At 39.7% G+C, this 17,850-nt stretch overlaps 1 protein-coding gene across 5 annotated transcripts in view; it reads right to left on the bottom strand.

The window, feature by feature from the left end:
* Positions 1-15,099, bottom strand: part of ubtf (upstream binding transcription factor) — a 25,983-nt gene extending 10,884 nt beyond the window's left edge. Inside the window, exons 1-12 of one of the 5 annotated variants that reach the window (XM_061905495.1) lie at positions 14,353-14,556; positions 13,979-14,125; positions 10,455-10,513; positions 6,583-6,755; positions 6,426-6,509; positions 4,504-4,659; positions 4,349-4,413; positions 4,138-4,264; positions 3,951-4,061; positions 1,594-1,727; positions 1,379-1,520; positions 1,266-1,307 (exon numbers count right to left, since the gene is read on the bottom strand). In XM_061905495.1, the coding sequence (XP_061761479.1) occupies positions 1,266-1,307; positions 1,379-1,520; positions 1,594-1,727; positions 3,951-4,061; positions 4,138-4,264; positions 4,349-4,413; positions 4,504-4,659; positions 6,426-6,509; positions 6,583-6,755; positions 10,455-10,491 (1,071 nt within the window). In that variant the 5' untranslated portion in view covers positions 10,492-10,513; positions 13,979-14,125; positions 14,353-14,556. Of the gene's footprint in view, positions 1-1,265; positions 1,308-1,378; positions 1,521-1,593; positions 1,728-3,950; positions 4,062-4,137; positions 4,265-4,348; positions 4,414-4,503; positions 4,660-6,425; positions 6,510-6,582; positions 6,756-10,454; positions 10,514-13,094; positions 13,241-13,978; positions 14,126-14,352; positions 14,558-14,592 lie in introns of those variants that run through there. The other 4 variants (XM_061905494.1, XM_061905498.1, XM_061905496.1 and 1 more) reach the window with 4 other exon arrangements.
* Between the last annotated feature and the right edge of the window lie 2,751 nt (positions 15,100-17,850).

The raw sequence follows: 17,850 nt of genomic DNA on the forward strand, positions 1-17,850 counted from the left end.
GTATTTCATGGGTTTATAAACAATAAAAAAAAGACAACAGATTTTGTGTTAATAAAAAAATGAAAGACGTAATCATTGTAGTATCGACTACGTACTATGTATGTCTGTGTTGATCCACCCATGGCATTTGTTCATATTGAGGAGCGCTATCTTGCTGTTAGCGGTTAGCAATTGTATCCTCCTACGGTGCGCAGTGAAGCATGTTTAGCTATTCCTCGTCCTGCAGGGATGATACTTGTAAGAAAAGTACTTTATTTGTCGCCATATCAGGGGGGATTAGTGATTTAGAAGTAGCCTGTGGATTGATGTTAACTGCTATCTAGTTACGGGCTAACAAGAGCAAGAGCTAAGCACCTCTTGCAGGGCTGAGCTTCGGTGTTTATACCATGAACTTTGCTTTTACGCCAAAATGCATCCAGTCTTCCTTTTCTATCTCCACATTGTTTCTGTGTGTGTTGCCTAACATGCACTTCTGCTTGTTTTACCAGCAATGTCACAACATGTTGAGGGGGGAACAAAGTACTGGTGTTTTTCATAGGCAGTATTGTACCTTTTTTAATTCATTAGTACTGCGGCACTTTATGAGTACTGATATACTGTGCAACTCTAAACTGTACAAAGGGTAAATTAGAAGGCTTGTACGGATGCAAAAAATAAAAATAAAAAAGTAAATAAAGTCATAAATGATGATCATAATTTATTTAGAATCAAATGTGTAGCTAATATAATTTTGAGCGTACATTGTAAAAGAAAAAATCTGTAGATTGTGTGGTAATTGCTAGAATTTTTCTACAAAATGTATGGGGTTTTATGGATAAACAATGTTTTTTAAGTAAAATTCTGCCAACTGAGCAGCCATTTTTACCGTACAATCTATTGTTATTTTTACAGTGATTTCACGACTAAAGGAGTCAAGCAAATATTTGAGTATTCCTAATTTAAAAAAAAAAAGATTGTTTAATAATATATTGTGTTGCAATATTAAAGAACATTACAGTTTCAAAGATAAGCAACTGCATGCAGTACAAATTAGAAAGAACAAATATATTTAGTAAACTTTTTTTTTTTAACATTTCTTTCCGGTGAGCCACACGTGGCCCGTGGGCCTTGAGCTTGACACTTGTGCTTTAATGGAAGCCTGAAGAAAGCTAAGACAGCAACACTGGCAAAGCAAAGAAAATGTCAACCATATTTGAAAATTCTAAAAGTAAAATCTAACAAAAAAAGTCTCCTGTGTGAATTATTGTAAAAGAAACCAGACTTACGCTGAGGAATCTGTTCATCTCAATTTCAAACTCTTTCTTCCTCTGCAGAAAAACAACAAAAATCAGGTTGTGATGTCGCCTGGGTGTGGTGTACATTTGAGTGACCAGGTCACCTGTTCACAGCGTTTCTGGTAAGCGTCCTTCTCGTTTTGCTTGAGCAGCTTCCAGCGCTGGCTGCACATCACCATGCGCTCCGTGCTGGGCACGTCCTTCATGCTCGACATCAGCTCGGCGCAGAACATGGAGTAGCCGTTTCTGGAAAAATCAGGCCAGCGTGATCAAGTTCCCTCTCACCCTGGTGACTAGAGCGGAAAGGAGGCACACTCACGGTGGCGGTTTGTCAGGTCGCCCGTCAGATTTGTCCTTCAGGTGTCTCTCAGCTTTGGTCAGCGTGGACTTGACAATGTCTCCCTGGGTCAGGTTCAACTCCGGGTGTTGTTGGATGTACTCCCGCATTATCCCCTTGAATAATCAAAGCCCCAATTTCCATGATGATGCATGAACTTATTGATTTTTATTCATCAAGCAATAACATTGAAACTTAGCATCGCCAATAACAGACCATTCTGATATTTAAAATGTTAAAGACCATTTAATAATTCAATTTTAAAATTAAAAATACATTTTTGCTTAGGGCCTCAATTTAGCAATATAAATAACAAAAACGACAAAAAACGGCTGTGTGATTATAAATAATATCAAACCAATCACTGTAGTATCAATCATATACTGATACTATATTTGGGATTATTACTGTCTGTATTTGTAGCTATCCACTCAACACTGTTTACGTTCAAGAACTTTAGCACAATGTTAGCATGGCCTATTGTATCCTCCTCTGGTGTGCAGTGCAGCATGTTTAGCTATTTCTTGTTGTGGGAATAGCTTCCCTCCTCCGGGCCAAAAATGGAACGCCTTAAAAGTGACTACTAGCTTTGCCCTTGGTTTTGATCGAAGAACGATCTCACCCTGTTTCTCATCTATACAAACACACAAATCTCATTCCCTTTCGTTTTAATAGTGTTAGGATGGACAAGGTGCGGAGAGTGAATGTGTGTGTGTGTGTGTGTGTGTGTGTGTGTGTGTGTGTGTGTGTGTGTGCGCCACATATAAGCCAAGTTAATTTTCGGTTTCGCGCAGCAAAACAGGACAAAGGCATTTGAGGAGAGCGACCATCTCCAGGGAATGCTCCGGACTTTAGACAGCTCTGTCCTCTCTGCAGCGCTCTCCCGTCCAAAGGCAAAACCTAGTAACTCAATTTTGGTCAAAACTGAGCTGTATTAATTTTGGAGTTCCTAGGTGATATGCCTTATATTAGTGTATGTGATATTGTAATTTGTTCCGTAAGTAAGCTGTTACGCGCATGGCAGGACCTAGCAACTACCACATAACCGCGTAGATACCACAGAAAAACCTAGTATCTCAAGGGACCAATCGGAGCTTCTTTGTCAGTCGCCTTATTGTCTTTAATGAGACATTTGCACGAATGGGGGCCGATGGTCAACCTTATTATGTGATATTATGGCACGAGGGGATATTTGGAAGATTGGCCCAGGACGTTGCAAGCACCTTCATTAAATGTATTGTTCTTGATATTTCCCCTTGCATACTCTTTTGGGCAGATAACTGTGGAGGTCGAAATAAAAACTGGACGCTGTACACGGCTCTTGTCCAATGTGCAAACGCAGAATGGGGCCCACCCGAGATTGTGATAAAATATCTGGAGAAAGGGCACACGTTCATGAGAGCAGATTCAATCCATGGCTCAATCGGCAAGAAAATGAAAGCTCAAAAAAACATCTATACGTTTGATGACTTTGTAGATCTTTGTAAGACAGCATCAAGATAGATTGGTTTTCCTTTGTTTTCGCAAAATCAGCTAGAAGTGAGTTACTAGGTTTTGCCTTTGGCCGGGAGTGCTGGTATTGCTAATGTTTCTATTTACGCCTTTTTTGTAGAACAAATTGTTAATCATCAATTTGAAGAAGCTCACTTCATTCAGAGAGCCTTTTGAATAAACTAATCTTGAAAGAGGGCTTTCAACATCATCATCCTCCAGTGATAATGACACCTCTGAGAAACTTAATTTATTTTCTGCAATGAAAGAGATTATTAATAACTTGAGAACCGGCTTCGCACTGTAGAGCGACGTTAGCAGCAAGCTCACCAGGGAGCGAGGCGTTTGTATGACAGCTTGTCACTGTCAAATTTACTGAACACAGCCAGAACGTGTCATCAACATGCATTATCGCGATATAGCGATAGCATTAAAAGCTCTATCATCGGCACAATTTATATGTTCAGTTACATTGCGCGACTCTAAATGACGCCAATGTGGAATTTGCATGAGTGGCCATGAATCATTTGCATGTATTTGTAATGGCTGCTGTAGGGAAGAGGAAGAAATTTGTTGGAGACAAAAAGTGAGTAAAAACATGAAAAACAAAACATGTATGTTGAGAACTACATATGAATTTTGTCATTTCTTTATTATTACTATTTTTTTTTTAAATAGCTGTAACGTCCAGCTCCAGTCAGACCGGTTATAATGTGTTTATGAGCGAGGGCGAACACGTTGTGAAAGATCTATTTGTAGTGGGCTGCCACAAATGCATGTATATTTGGAAAACTCTGTGCCAAGTGGACTGTGAACAAAGCAAGGTTCCCTGAGAGGTTTCTTCTTACCTCGTACAGTTTTTGTTGCTCCAGAGACTTCGCGATCCATTTGAGTCTCTTTTTGTCTGACAGCTGTGTCCACTGTTTGCCCAGAGAGTCCTTGATGTCCTTGGTGGTGGCCTGGACATGAAACTCAAGTTCAGCTAGTGCTTGACAGGAGAATAGTTGGCACGTTGAGGCAAACCATCAAACTTACATCCGGGCGGCCTTTGAGGACGGCCTTCTTCTCGTGGCTGTACCACAGCTGTTGGGGCGTTTTGGGCTTCTCGGGGACATTGGAGCTTTTCTTGGTCATGCTCTCTGCAAGGTCAGGGTGTTCTTCCCTAAAGGAACACAGCTCACAGTCAAAAAGTTTGGCATGTGAATTGGAAATATAAACACCACGATGACGATCAAGATTAGCTCACCTGAATCTTATCATGCTATGCAAAAATGTTTGTTTATCTCTCAGGAAGTCATCAAGATATTTTTTCTGGAAAAAACAAAACAACAAAAAAACAATCCAACACAGCTTAAAAAATGATTTCCGTTTCTGCTTCAACCAGGGTTTGTGATTACTTACCTTTTTTTTGTCCGGCAGCTCTCTGTACTTCTTGGACAGGATCTTAGTCAGATCCAAATTGCTCATCTCCGGGTGCAATTTGGCATACTTGGCCCTTTTCTCCATGAAGAAGCGGAAGTATGGAGTTAGAGGCTTCTTGGGGAAATCTGGATGTCTCTGTGCAGCAAAAAGATAAAAACATTTCATATCACGGTTAAATTTTCAGTTATCATTTTTATTACAGTATTGTTGAATGCGCTCAAAAATTACTTATACATACTTTGAGATCTTTTGACCAAGTTACTATTTTCAAACACAGTAACTAAAATTAAATAGTAAGAAAAGCCACTATTTTGCATGTTTTGGGAGAAAACCACCAATTAGGCCTGTATGGTATAGTGGCCAGACGGAAGTTATTTCTTAGTTAATGGTTTGCCAAAATGCACCTAAAAGACTCTTAGACGATGAGAAACAAAATGATCTGGTCTGATGAGACAACACTTGGCGTGAATGCCAGGTATCATGTTTAGAGTAAAACCCGGCACTACTCCTTAGCACACGAACACCATCCCTCCAGTGAAGCATGTTGGTGGCAGCATCATGTTGTGGGGATGGTTTTAACGGCAGCAACTGGGAGACTTGTTCACGAGTGGGGGAAGAGTGGATCGTGAGATCGACAAGCGGATCGGTGCGGCATCTTCAGTAATGCGGACATTGTACAGATCCGTTGTGGTGAAGAAGGAGCTGAGCCAGAAGGCAAAGCTCTCAATTTACCGGTCGATCTACGTTCCCATCCTCACCTATGGTCATGACCGAAAGGATAAGATCACGGGTTCAAGCGGCCGAAATGAGTTTCCTCCGCCGTGTGGCGGGGCTCTCCCTTAGAGATAGGGTGAGAAGCTCTGCCATCCGGGAGGAACTCAAAGTAAAGCCGCTGCTCCTCCACATCGAGAGGAGCCAGATGAGGTGGTTCGGGCATCTGGTCAGGATGCCACCTGAACGCCTCCCTAGGGAGGTGTTTAGGGCATGTCCAACCGGTAGGAGGCCAATGGGAAGACCCAGAACACGTTGGGAAGACTATGTCTCCCGGCTGGCCTGGGAACGCCTCGGGATCCCCCGGGAAGAGCTAGACGAAGTGGCTAAGGAAAGGGAAGTCTGGGCTTCCCTGCATAGGCTATTGCCCCTGCAACCCGACCTCGGATAAGATGAAGAAGATGGATGGATGGGCAACTGGGAGACTAGTCAGGATAGACGGAAAGATGAATGCAGCCATGTACAGAAAAATCTTGGATGAAAACCAACGCTTCCCATCCAACCCGATGGAGTTTGAGAAGTGCAGCAAAGAGAAATGGGCGAAACTGCCCAAACATAGGTGTGCCAAGCTCGTGGCATTGTATTCAAAAATACAAGAGGTAATTGCTGCCCAAGGTGCTTCAACAAGGTATTAAGCAAACTGTCTGAATTATTTTTCAATAAATTTGCACAATAATTCTACATTTCTGTTTTTTACTGTCAAGATGGGGTGTTCAGTGTATATTAATGAGAAATAAAATGAACTTTTTATATTTTAGCAAATGGCTGCAATCAAACAAAGAGTCAAACATACAAAGGGGTCTGAATACCTTCCACACCCACTGTACTATCATTTTACAACAATCACTCTGTCTTACGCAAGCAAACCTCGTAGGTTCAATGTGCACAACTACATATCTCAGTTGCTCAGACAGTAATGTGTGTACATAAGTTTAGATCGGGGTATGTTGATTTTTTTCATGGTGAAAGACATCAATGTCTCTTATTTTTATTGTATCGTTTAAGCGAGCGAGTTGGTGCCAGTCCGTCGGTGAGTTTGTCAAAGTGCAGTTATCAAACATGGTGGTTATCCTTAACACCGTTTATTGTCGCATCCCTAGTCAATACTAAAGATTCTATTCATGGCTTACCTTAAGTTTTTTGCCTTTATAAGGGTTCTTGATGTAGTCCTGAGCATCAACTATAAGCTCCGTTAGGGTCCTGAATTTACGGATCTGGGAAACAAAGAAACATTGTGTGTCAAAACTATTTGCTTTAGTTTTCAACCATTGCATTTTATTTGCTGACCTCTTTAGCAACCTCCTGCCACTTTTGCTTGCACATCTCAGCCGAGTAGGAATTGAAGGCCACCTTCTGCCAGTCCAGGTGAGACTCTGACGTCTTGTACTTGGTCTGGTCTTTTGGGGGTAAGGCCACTTTCATGGCTTCCAGCAGGTGGAGGATGTCTTCTTGTGCCCACGCTGTAAAACGAAGGGAAACACAGCTTAAGAAAATATAGTTCAAATATGTATAAACTGAAACTGAGTTTTTAACGACAAATGCCCAGAAAATACAATGACCTGGATATATATGTGTATACACACACATACGCACGCACATATGTACGTACGCACGCAAGTACATATGAAGAGTTCATATGCAAAAGCAGATAAATCCATTTTGACCGATTCTGTATATTAACGATTTTCTGCCTGCTGGTGTTGCCGGTACATATACAAGCATACAATGGTTTATTTAATATCAACATAAGCAAGTCATGAAAGCCTAAACTTTTAAGAAATGCTGATGTAATGAATGGCTTTCAAATAAGAGTGTTTGATGTGGTTTTACGTCAAAAGCAGATATATCCAAATTATGATATGTCGCAAAAACAGATATCTCCAAAATCGTTTTCTTTGCGGTCGTTATTTCGCATAATATTCAAGATCAAGATAGAGAGAAAAACAGAACGTGAAATTTATCGAAAGCCACATTTCAAGGTAACAACTGTTCACATTTATTTACTTCATTATTTAACAGTTTCGATCCCTTGGTACGTATAAATCTAGCTGTCCCTGCGAACATTGTTTTTTCGTACTTGCTAACCGGACATGCTTTTTTGGAACTGTGACCTCACATATTTACCTTGTGCTTTTCAGCACAAAATGAAAAAACAAAAAAACAGTGTTGCAATGAAGACAATGTTTTATTAATAAAAACAAGCACAAATGCTCAACCTGGTTTGCCTATCAAAAACACTCCTGTGCAGATAACAGCTCACTCATCATCGCTATCGACATTAGCTCCATGCTCGACCACATCGTTTAACGCAGCGGTGTAAAACTCACGGACACGCGTGCTAGCGCCAACATCAAATAACTTCAACACGTCAGTTTTTTTCGCTGGCTTAACAGTGTTCACAGGAGAAGCTTCCAAATTATTCATGCGCGGATAACAACACTGAGTGACTCCGTGCGCGCTGCCATTTTGTTTGTCACGTGATCCCGTACTGCAGCGCTGGTTGGGCAAACGGATATATCGGCTTTTGTGATAAATGATCCATGGCGCTTATCGGCCTTTGCAATAAATCGCTGAACTAAATGACGTTAAAAGCGGCATTTGTCTGCATTTGCAAACAAATTGATTTTGGTATACCACAATAGAAGTGGTGGACTATATATTACCGAGGCTGGGCTAAACTTTATCAAAATGGCGTTTATCGGTTTTTGCGTATGAACTCTTCATATATACATACGTAAGCACATACATATTATACACCCCGCTAGCAACAACCCCGCCCTCCGTGCGTTGGTTGAGGTGGGCGGGGTTGGGGGGCGCCGGGGTGTATAATATAACCAGTAAGAGTCCTGGACATACATACATACATACATACATACATACATACATACATACATACATACATACATACATACATACATACATATATATATATATATATATATACACATACACACACACATACATACCGTATTTCCTTGAATTGCCGCAGGGGAGCTAATTATTTTAAAACCTCTTCTCACTCCTGCGCTTATCAAAGTCATGCAGTAAAAGTAAGCATGCACTAATTATTTTAAAACCTCGTCTCACTCTGGCACTTACTAAAGGTATGCAGTGAAAAATTGAATGTGATGTAAGCTTGGACCTTAAATCCTACTGAATAGCTCTCAATCTACTTCCCTTTATGCGATTTCAAATTACCGGTATTGAAATCAGCCTCCATTTTGAAAATGATGACAGGAGAAGTGTCACTCGTGACGTCACGAGTTCGACCAGGCGGTAATAATAAGCATGCGCTAATTATTTTGGGAAGCGAGTTTGACCCGGCAGTAATTCAAGGCAGGCGCATACTATATGCCCTGCGGCAATTCAAGGAAATTCGGTATATATATATATATATATATATATATATATATATATATATATATATATATATATATATATATATATATGTACACACACACACACATACAATCGTGGTCAAAAGTTTACATACACTTGCAGAGAACATAAAGTCATGGCTGTCTTGAGTTTCCAATAATTTCTACAACTCTTATTTTTGTGATTGCGTTGTTGAAACATACTTGTTGGTCACAAAAACAATCATGAAGTTTGGTTCTTTTATGAATTTATTATGGGTCTATTGAAAATGTGACCAAATGTGCTGGGTCAAAAGTATACATACAGCAATGTTAATATTTGCTTACATGTCCTTTGGCAAGTTTCACTGCAATAAAGCGCTTTTTGTAGCCATCCACAAGCTTCTGGTTGAATTTTTGACCACTCCTCTTCACAAAATGTGTGCAGTACAGCTACATTTGTTGGTTTTCTGACAAAGACGTGTTTCTTCAGCATTGTCCACATGTTTAAGTCAGGACTTTGGTAAGGCCATTCTAAAACCTTCATTCTAGCCGGATTTAGCCATTCCTTTAACACTTTTGACATGTGTTTGGGGTGTTTGTCCTGTTGAAACACCCAACTGCGCCCAAGACCCGACCTCTGGGCTGATGATTTTAGGTTGTCGTGAAGAATTTGGAGGTAATCCTCCTTTTTCATGTTCCCATTTACTCTGTCAAAAGCACCAGTTCCATTGGCAGCAAAGCAGGCCCAGAGCATGCTACTATCACCACCATGCTTGACGGTAGGTCTGGTGTTCCTGGGATTAAAGGCCTGAACTTTTTTTCCTCCAAACATATTGCTGGGTATTGTGGCCAAACGGCTTAATTTTTGTTTCGTCTGACCTCTTTTGCAATTTGTTCAATTAATAATGGAGACTACATATAAGAAAGATCTTGGTGGAAAGCGGTGTATTGCAGCCGGCTGTAGCAACACCAACACAGCTGGTGTTTCTTTGTTCGTTGTGAAGCTTTACTGTGAACAGAGCGGTCAAGCGAACATGTTTCTCGACAACATGTCAACCGGCAGGTTTCGGTGAGAAAATTGTGGTAATAAGTCAGCTCTTACCGAGCTTGTATCGTTCCTCCTGCAGCTGTATAAGAGGCAGCTGCGACTTTCTTGGCTCCTCCATGGCTTCCCTCAGAGACACTGGCGGTCACCACACCCCTCCGACTTTCAGGTATGACTATATAATCTCACTAAAACACTAGTAACACAATAAGTAGAAATGGGATTTTCCAGAATTATCCTAGTCAACGTGTTTAATAACATCTGAATCGCTCCCACTGCCCTCGTCTTTTTTATTTATTTTTCTTTTTAGTCCTTCACTCTCACCATCCTCATCCACGAATCTTTCATCCTCGCTCAAATTAATGGGGGAATTGTCGCTTTCTCGGTCCGAATCGCTCTCGCTGCTGGTGGCTATGATTGTAAACAATGTGAGGATGTGAGGAGCTCCACAATCCGTGACGTCACGCGCACATCGTCTCCTACTTCCGGTACAGGCAAGGCTTTTTTATTAGCGACCAAAAGTTGCGAACTTTATCGTCGATGTTCTCTACTAAATCCTTTCAGCAAAAATATGGCAATATCGCGAAATGATCAAGTATGACACATAGAATGGACCTGCTATCCCCGTTTACATAATGAAAATCTCCTTTCAGTAGGCCTTTAAAATAAACTCTGCTTTTTGCTATTCCTTTTCGGGCATGTAGGGGCAAGTGCAAACATGTTCTTTATTGACAAATAAATGTGTAGTTCGTTACCTTGGTCTTGGCATGCTGCATCCATGCTTCCATTCATTTGTGGGGGATACCTTTAAAGTCTGGAGGGGGAGAGACGCAATAAAACTAAAGTTACTAAAAATCGTGTTTTAGTGTCAAAAACAATGAACAAATATGCAAATCAAACATGCATCAAGTTCCTTCGAATAATGCAAGATTGTAATAAAAGTGGGTTGTCTGTGGGAATAAAATGTTCAAATGTCAATAGATGGAATTGATATTGAAAGGGTTTCTGAACTTAGATGTTTAGGAGTGATACTGGATGACGGCCTGACATGTAAATCTCATATTGCACATGTACGAAAAAAGATGTCTAAGAGTATTTTTGTAATAAACAAGATAAAATATGGGACAATGCGTGGATTGTATTGTGCAATTATATTGCCATATATCAGCTACTGTGTGGAAGTGTAGGGGAACACATATTAGTGTAACATAAAGGCATTGTATCAACTACAGAAAAGAGCTATAACGATTATTCATAAAGTAGATTACTTAGAACACACTAACATATTTATTAACTCTGGACTATTGAAACTTCAGGAGCTAGTAAAGCTACAGACATTGTGTGTCATGTTTAAGGCTAGAAGTAAAACATTACCAGCAAATTTACAAAAAATGTGTGTCATCACTTCTGAGAATACAGAGCATAGAAGAAAATGTCATTTCAAACAGCAACATTTAAGGAGAACTTTAAAACAAATGTGTACATCAGTGGTGGGGGTAAAATTGTGGAATTCTCTTTACGAGATAAAAAACTGTAAAAATATAATCCGATTGAAAAAAATATATAAAGATAGAACAATAACAGCCATAAGTGTTTACATTTTGCTTTTTATTTATTATTGAACGTATTTTTTTGTCTGGTTTTGTATTTGCTCTGTATCATTCCGTGAGGTGTATATTATTATTATTTTCTCTGTTTGGTTTATACTTTATGAAGTTTTGCACTTGTTGTGTTTTTCATGTGTTTTTTTTAATTATTGTTTCATTACATTTGGATGTATGTGTTGGTTTAAATCAGGGGTCACCAACATTTTTGAAACCAAGAGCTACTTCTTGTGTACTGATTAATGCAAAGGGCTACCAGTTTGATACACACTTAAATAAATTGCCAGAAATAGCCAATTTGCTTAATTTACCTTTAATAAATAAATCTATATACATAAAAATTTGGGGATTTCTGTCTGTCGAATGTCATACTTTTTTTTTCCTTTTATGGAAGGTTTTTGTAGAGAATAAATGATGAAAAAAACACTTAATTGAACGATTTAAAACAGGACAAAACACGAAAAAGATAAAACTTTGAAATATAGTTTATCTTCAATTTCGACTCTTTAAAATTCAAAATTCAACCGAAAAAATGAAAAAACTAGCTAATTCGAATCTTTTTGAAAAAATTAAAAAAAGAACATCATTAGTAATTTTTTTCTGATTAAGATTAATTTTAGAATTTTGATGAGATGTTTTGAATAGGTTAAAATCCAATCTGCACTTTGTTAAAATATATAACAAATTGGACCAAGCTATATTTCTAACAAAGACAAATCATTATTTCTTCTAGATTTCCCAGAACAAAAATTTTAAAAGAAATTAAAGACTTTGAAATAAGATTTTAATTTGATTCTACAGATTTTCTAGATTTGCCAGAATAATTTTTTTGAAAATAAGTTTGAAGAAATATTTCACAAATATTCTTAGTCGAAAAAACAGAAGCTAAAATGAAGAATTAAATTAAAATGTATTCATTATTCTTTACAATATTTTTTTTTTTTACCTGAACATTGGTTTAAATTGTCAGGAAAGAAGAGGAAGGAATTTAAAAGGTAAATATATATATGTGTTTAAAAATCATAAAATCATTTTTAAGGTTGTATTTTTTCTCTAAAATTGTCTTTATGAAAGTTATTAGAAGCGAAGTAAAAAAATAAATGAATTTATTTAAACAAGTGAAGACCAAGTCTTTAAAATATTTTCTTGGCTTTTCAAATTCCATTTTGAGTTTTATCTCCCTTAGAATTAAAAATGTCGAGCAAAGCGAGACCAGTTTGCGAGTAAATAAAAAAAACAAAAAAACAAAACAGAGGCAGCTCTCTGGTAAGTGCTGCTATTTGAGCTATTTTTAGAACAGGCCAGCGGCCTACTCATCTGGTCCTTATGGGCTACCTGGTGCCCGTGGGCACCGTGTTGGTGACCCCTGTTTTAAATGATATTCATGAAGTAAGATAATGGATTATGTCAAAGGGGGCAAGAAACTATAAGATTTTTCTTCATCCTGCTCCACTTTAACTTCTCAGGCATTGTTGTGTGAATTTAAATTGTATAATTGAGGTATAATTGTGTATCGTTCAAAATGCACATCAATGAGGGAGATAAATAAAAAAAAAAATGAAATGAAATGCGATGCGATTCCAAAGGGAGGAATGTGCGTCGACATAATGGCTTATATTCATTACACCGCCCCTTCAACGTTTACGCAGCATGGTGATAGCTGCTGACTGCTTCCAATCTCAAATAACACCGCGGAAGGCTCACGACGACCACAACTCGCTCGCACCCCGTCGAGTTAATTCCACTCAGGAGGAATTTGGCGTGTCGCTACGGTTCTATCCGTGTCCCCACCGTAAATGGATTCGCCGGAGCGACCATTTTCTCGGCCGTGGCAGAGCTCGTCTAATGGAGGATTTGAGAGCAGCGTAGGTTGGGGAGGATCCACGGAAGGAGGACAGGCAGCTCGAGGCGACCAGCTGACCACGGGGATCCGCGGAAGGGGGGAGCAATGGCGGCGTGGAAGCACTGCAGTCAACACTGCGCCACTCGGAGCCTCATCACCCCCGTGTCCGGGATTCTTGCTCCGCCGTGCCGAACCGCGAGCCCCCGAATCCTGAAATGTTGACTCATTCTCGCTTACAAATTATGTGTTTTGTGGTGTTTCAAAAACGCCTTTTTTAATTTATTACAAGAACAAAAAAACAAACCCTGCTACATTCTTCAGCGAGGCGTAGCCGAGTAGTGCATCCATGATGGCGGCTGCGTGTTGTTCGTCGTGTCCTTCCCGTCATGGCTCCGGCTCTGCGGGGCCCCTGAAACACCCAACTCCTCGGCACCGGCCTTCTATCCGTACGGGACCATTTTGAACTTTTCATTGCTCACCAGTAAAATAAGCGAGAGCTTTGGGGCATATTCGCGACCAATGGCGGTGTTTAGGTCGACCAATGGCGGCATTTAGGTCGACATGAAGCTCGGCTGTTTTTAAGGCTCTAAAAATTATATTTAACCACCAACATGTTAATAAAATCCATAAAATAACCATTTATGTTTTGAGAAAACACGTATTGCTCACTAAAAATGCAATATTATTTTTAAACATAATATACATAAGCAACAAAGACCAACTGCTAAATAACAAAAACATCATTCGGTTGACTGCAACGAACTGAAGCCATTTGTGGGATAAGCTAGTAGGAACGATGCTCCGGGTCCGCCATGCTGGGGCTCCAACCTACCGTGACAAGGTCCAGTAATGGCGCACTGCTCGGCGACGAAACGACGGCTGAAAAAGTCAACCACACGGGGCTGGCCCCGGAAAAAAAAGGAGCACGAGCGAGGTCTAGAAGGCGGGTTTTCCGAGCTCCGTGGTCGGCAGTCCGGGACTAGTCGGTGAGAGAGGAGGGGGAGAGAGAGGGCGGTGAGATATTAAACCAAGATCCCTGATGGCTAACCGAGAGGGGCGGCTGACTGTTCTCCCAACTGCCGCATGGAGGTCTCGGCGAGGAGACCCTTCCCTCCCGCATGTAACCCAAATATAGCTTCGATCTCGACGAAGGGGATTTGCTCCATCCACCATTTTGAAAGCAATTCCACTAACATTTGGCGTTACCTGCGGGGTTTTGTGTCGAGAACCTTCCGCCCGCCGCAGAGGACAAGAAGCACGGCTATGGCCGCCCCTCGTCTGCAGCCTCCCCCAGCGTCGTAGCGTGTCGAGCGAGTACAAAGGGGCTTCCGACCGACCCGCGTTTCCACACGTCTAAAAACACATTCATGCCGACTCGAGTCGCTCGTTTGTGATTATTTTTTTTATGGCGCAAAAGTGTGGCGTGGGATCCTCCGCTGGGCTTACCTTACTGCTCGGCGTGAGCCTCGGCGTCGTTGTGGAGGAAGAAGGGGAGGGTTGAACGATCGCCAGTACTGCGCCGTCGGTCCTCGGCTCCAGTCCCCGCAGAGATGATTCTTCCCCCGCCTCCATCTCACTCGCCGTCTCCCTCCAGTCAACGCGCAGCAGCTCCCTACTCCCCACCCAACCATTTCGCTACGCCGAGACGTCCTCCATGTTGTCGGAGCGTGCGCCGGCCGCCGTTGTTTCCCAGACGCAGACATGGCGTTTACATCTGGAGGAGGGGGGGCGACCATGTCTGCTTCACTGCCGTCGTTAGCACACTTTGATCGGACAACTGCATCCGACTTCAACGTCCTCAAGTTAACACCGTTTGACATAACATTCCAATTTTAATGTCATATTTAGATTTTTATTCTTAAAAAAACATTTTAATGACACTCGTCTACTAATGTTTATATATGAATATCTGTGCCTTTGCACGTAGAGGAAATGTTCGTTTTCTAAAATGTGGTCGCACTGTTTGACAGCTTCATATTAGATCAGCATGTTTTTTTTTTCTTTTTCCAACTCCACCTTGTGTGTTTGTGGGCGGAACCCCAGGCTGTCCAATCGTGTCAGTCTGGTGAGGAAAACAAACGGCTCACAGGCTTTGGGCCTTGCTTAATAGTGATGCGTTCGCTTGCTGTTGGATTATATTTGTTGAATTTGTAACCAAACGCTTTGATGTGCATTTTTTTTTACGTTTTGGAATAAATGAAGTCTTTCTAAAAGAATACACGACGTTTGAGTCATCATGTCGTCAAACTTTCTGCAACTTTAACCAAAATGGATTATGATGTTTTTAAGCGGCACTCACACGAACAAGGGTTTACGTACGGTTATTGAACACTACAAAACTATGGAATCCCGTTTCCGCCACGAAAAATCCCCAAGGCTAAATCATAATTATGAACTAAGAAGTCATGAATATGATCTTAAAGTCGAAATAATAAAACATAACAATTATGGAAACATTTTTTAACTTTAAAAGTCATAATGAGAAAAAGTCGAAATTATGAGAAAATCGAATTTAAGAGATACAGTTTCATAGGAATAGTCAATAGGTCCAACATCATGAGTATGAGGTTAGTTAATTATGGGATGGGAAAAAAAATCGAAATTATTAAGCGTTACGAAAATGAGACAAAAGTAGTTATGAGATGAAAAGTCGAAATTATGACCTACAACAGGGGTCACCAACGCGGTGCCCTCGGGCACCAGGTAGCCCGTAAGGACCAGATGAGTAGCCCGCTGGCCTGTTCTAAAAATAGCTCAAATAGCAGCACTTACCAGTGAGCTACCTCTATTTTTTAAATTGTATTTATTTACTCGCAAGCTGGTCTCGCTTTGCTTGACATTTTTAATTCTAAAAGAGACAAAACTCAAATAGAACTTGAAAATGCAAGAAAATATTTTAAAGACTTGGTCTTCACTTGTTTAAAAATTTCATTTATTTTTTTTTACTATGCTTCTTTTACTTTTTTCAACTTTAAACAAATGGATTATGATGTTTTTAACCGGCGCTCACACGAACAAGGGTTTACATACGGTTGTTGAACACTACAAAACTATGGAATCCCGTTTCCGGCACGAAAAATCCCCAAGGCCGAATCATAATTATGAACATGAATATGAGCTTAAAGTCGAAATAAGAAAACATGCAAATGATGGAAATATATTTGAACTTTAAAAGTCGTCGAAATTATGAGAAAATCAAATTCAAGAGATACAAATTCATAGAAATAGTCATAACCAATAGATACGTCATGATTATGAGGTTAAAATAATCGATGAAGTTACGAAAATGAGACAAAAAGTAGAAATAAGAAAACATACAAATGATGGAAACATATTTGAAATTTAAAAGTCATAATGACGAAAATCGAATTTAAGCGATACAAATTCATAGGAATAGTCATAATCTATAGATACAACGTCATGATTATGAGGTAAAAATAATCGAAATGAGATTAGTTTATAATGGGATACAAAAATCGAAAATATGAAGAGTTACGAAAATGAGACAAAAGTAATTATGAGATGAAAAGTCGAAATTATGACCTACAATAAAGTTCTAAGTATGAGATAGTCACAACCATGAGATGAAGACATAATTATGATTAAAAAGTCGAAATTATGAGATACAAAATGGTAATTGAGCCCCCCGAAAATAAACATAGGATCAAGAGTCCAAATTTTGAGATAAATCCGAATTATGAGGTATAAAGTTTAAATTATGAGATAGTCAATTATGACCAAAAACTTATAACCGTGGGGTAAGACGTAAAATACCATATCTCCTTGAATTGCCGCAGGGCATATAGTATGCGCCTGCCTTGAATTACTGCCGGGTCAAACTCGCTTCGCAAAATAATTAGCGCATGCTTAGTATTACCGTAGTGTCAAACTCATGACGTCAAGAGTGACACTTCCCCTGTCATCATTTTCAAAATGGAGGCTGATTTCAATACCGGTAATTTGAAATCGCATAAAGGGAAGAAGATTAAGAGCTATTCAGTAGGATTTAAGGTCCAAGCTTACATCACACTCAAATTTTTACTGCATGCCTTTGGTAAGTGCCGGAGTGAGAAGAGGTTTTAAAATAATTAGCGCATGCTTACTTTTACCGCATGCCTTTGGTAAGCGCAGGAGTGAGAAGAGGTTTTAAATTAATTAGCGCCCCAGTGGCAATTCAAGGAAATACAGTAGTCATAATAGATACAACGTCATGATTATGAGGTTAGAATAATCGAAATTATGAGATTAATTATGGGATAAAAAAAAAATCGAAATTATGAAGTTACAGAAAATGAGACAAAAATAATAATGGGATGAAAAGTCGAAATTATGACCTACGATAAAAAGTCAGAGATGAGATGTAGTATGAGATAGTCATAACCATGAGATGAAGACATGATTATGATAAAAAGTCAAAATTTTGAGATACAAAATCGGAATTAAGCCCCCTGAAAATAAACATGGGATCAAAAATCCAAATTTTGAGATAAATCCTAATTATGAGATATAAAGTTTAAATTATGAGATAGTCAACATTATGAAAAAAAACTTATAACCGTAAGGTAAGACATAAAATAAGTCGAAATTATTAGATAAAAAGTTACAGAACTGTACATGTGTAGAGTGATTTTTAAAAACCTGCTCTTGTGGTTAGAGTGTCCGCCCTGAAATTGGTTGGTCGTGAGTTCAAACCCCGGCCGAGTC

Source organism: Nerophis ophidion, linkage group LG07 (genome assembly GCF_033978795.1).
Source record: "Nerophis ophidion isolate RoL-2023_Sa linkage group LG07, RoL_Noph_v1.0, whole genome shotgun sequence".
Taxonomy (NCBI): domain Eukaryota; kingdom Metazoa; phylum Chordata; class Actinopteri; order Syngnathiformes; family Syngnathidae; genus Nerophis; species Nerophis ophidion.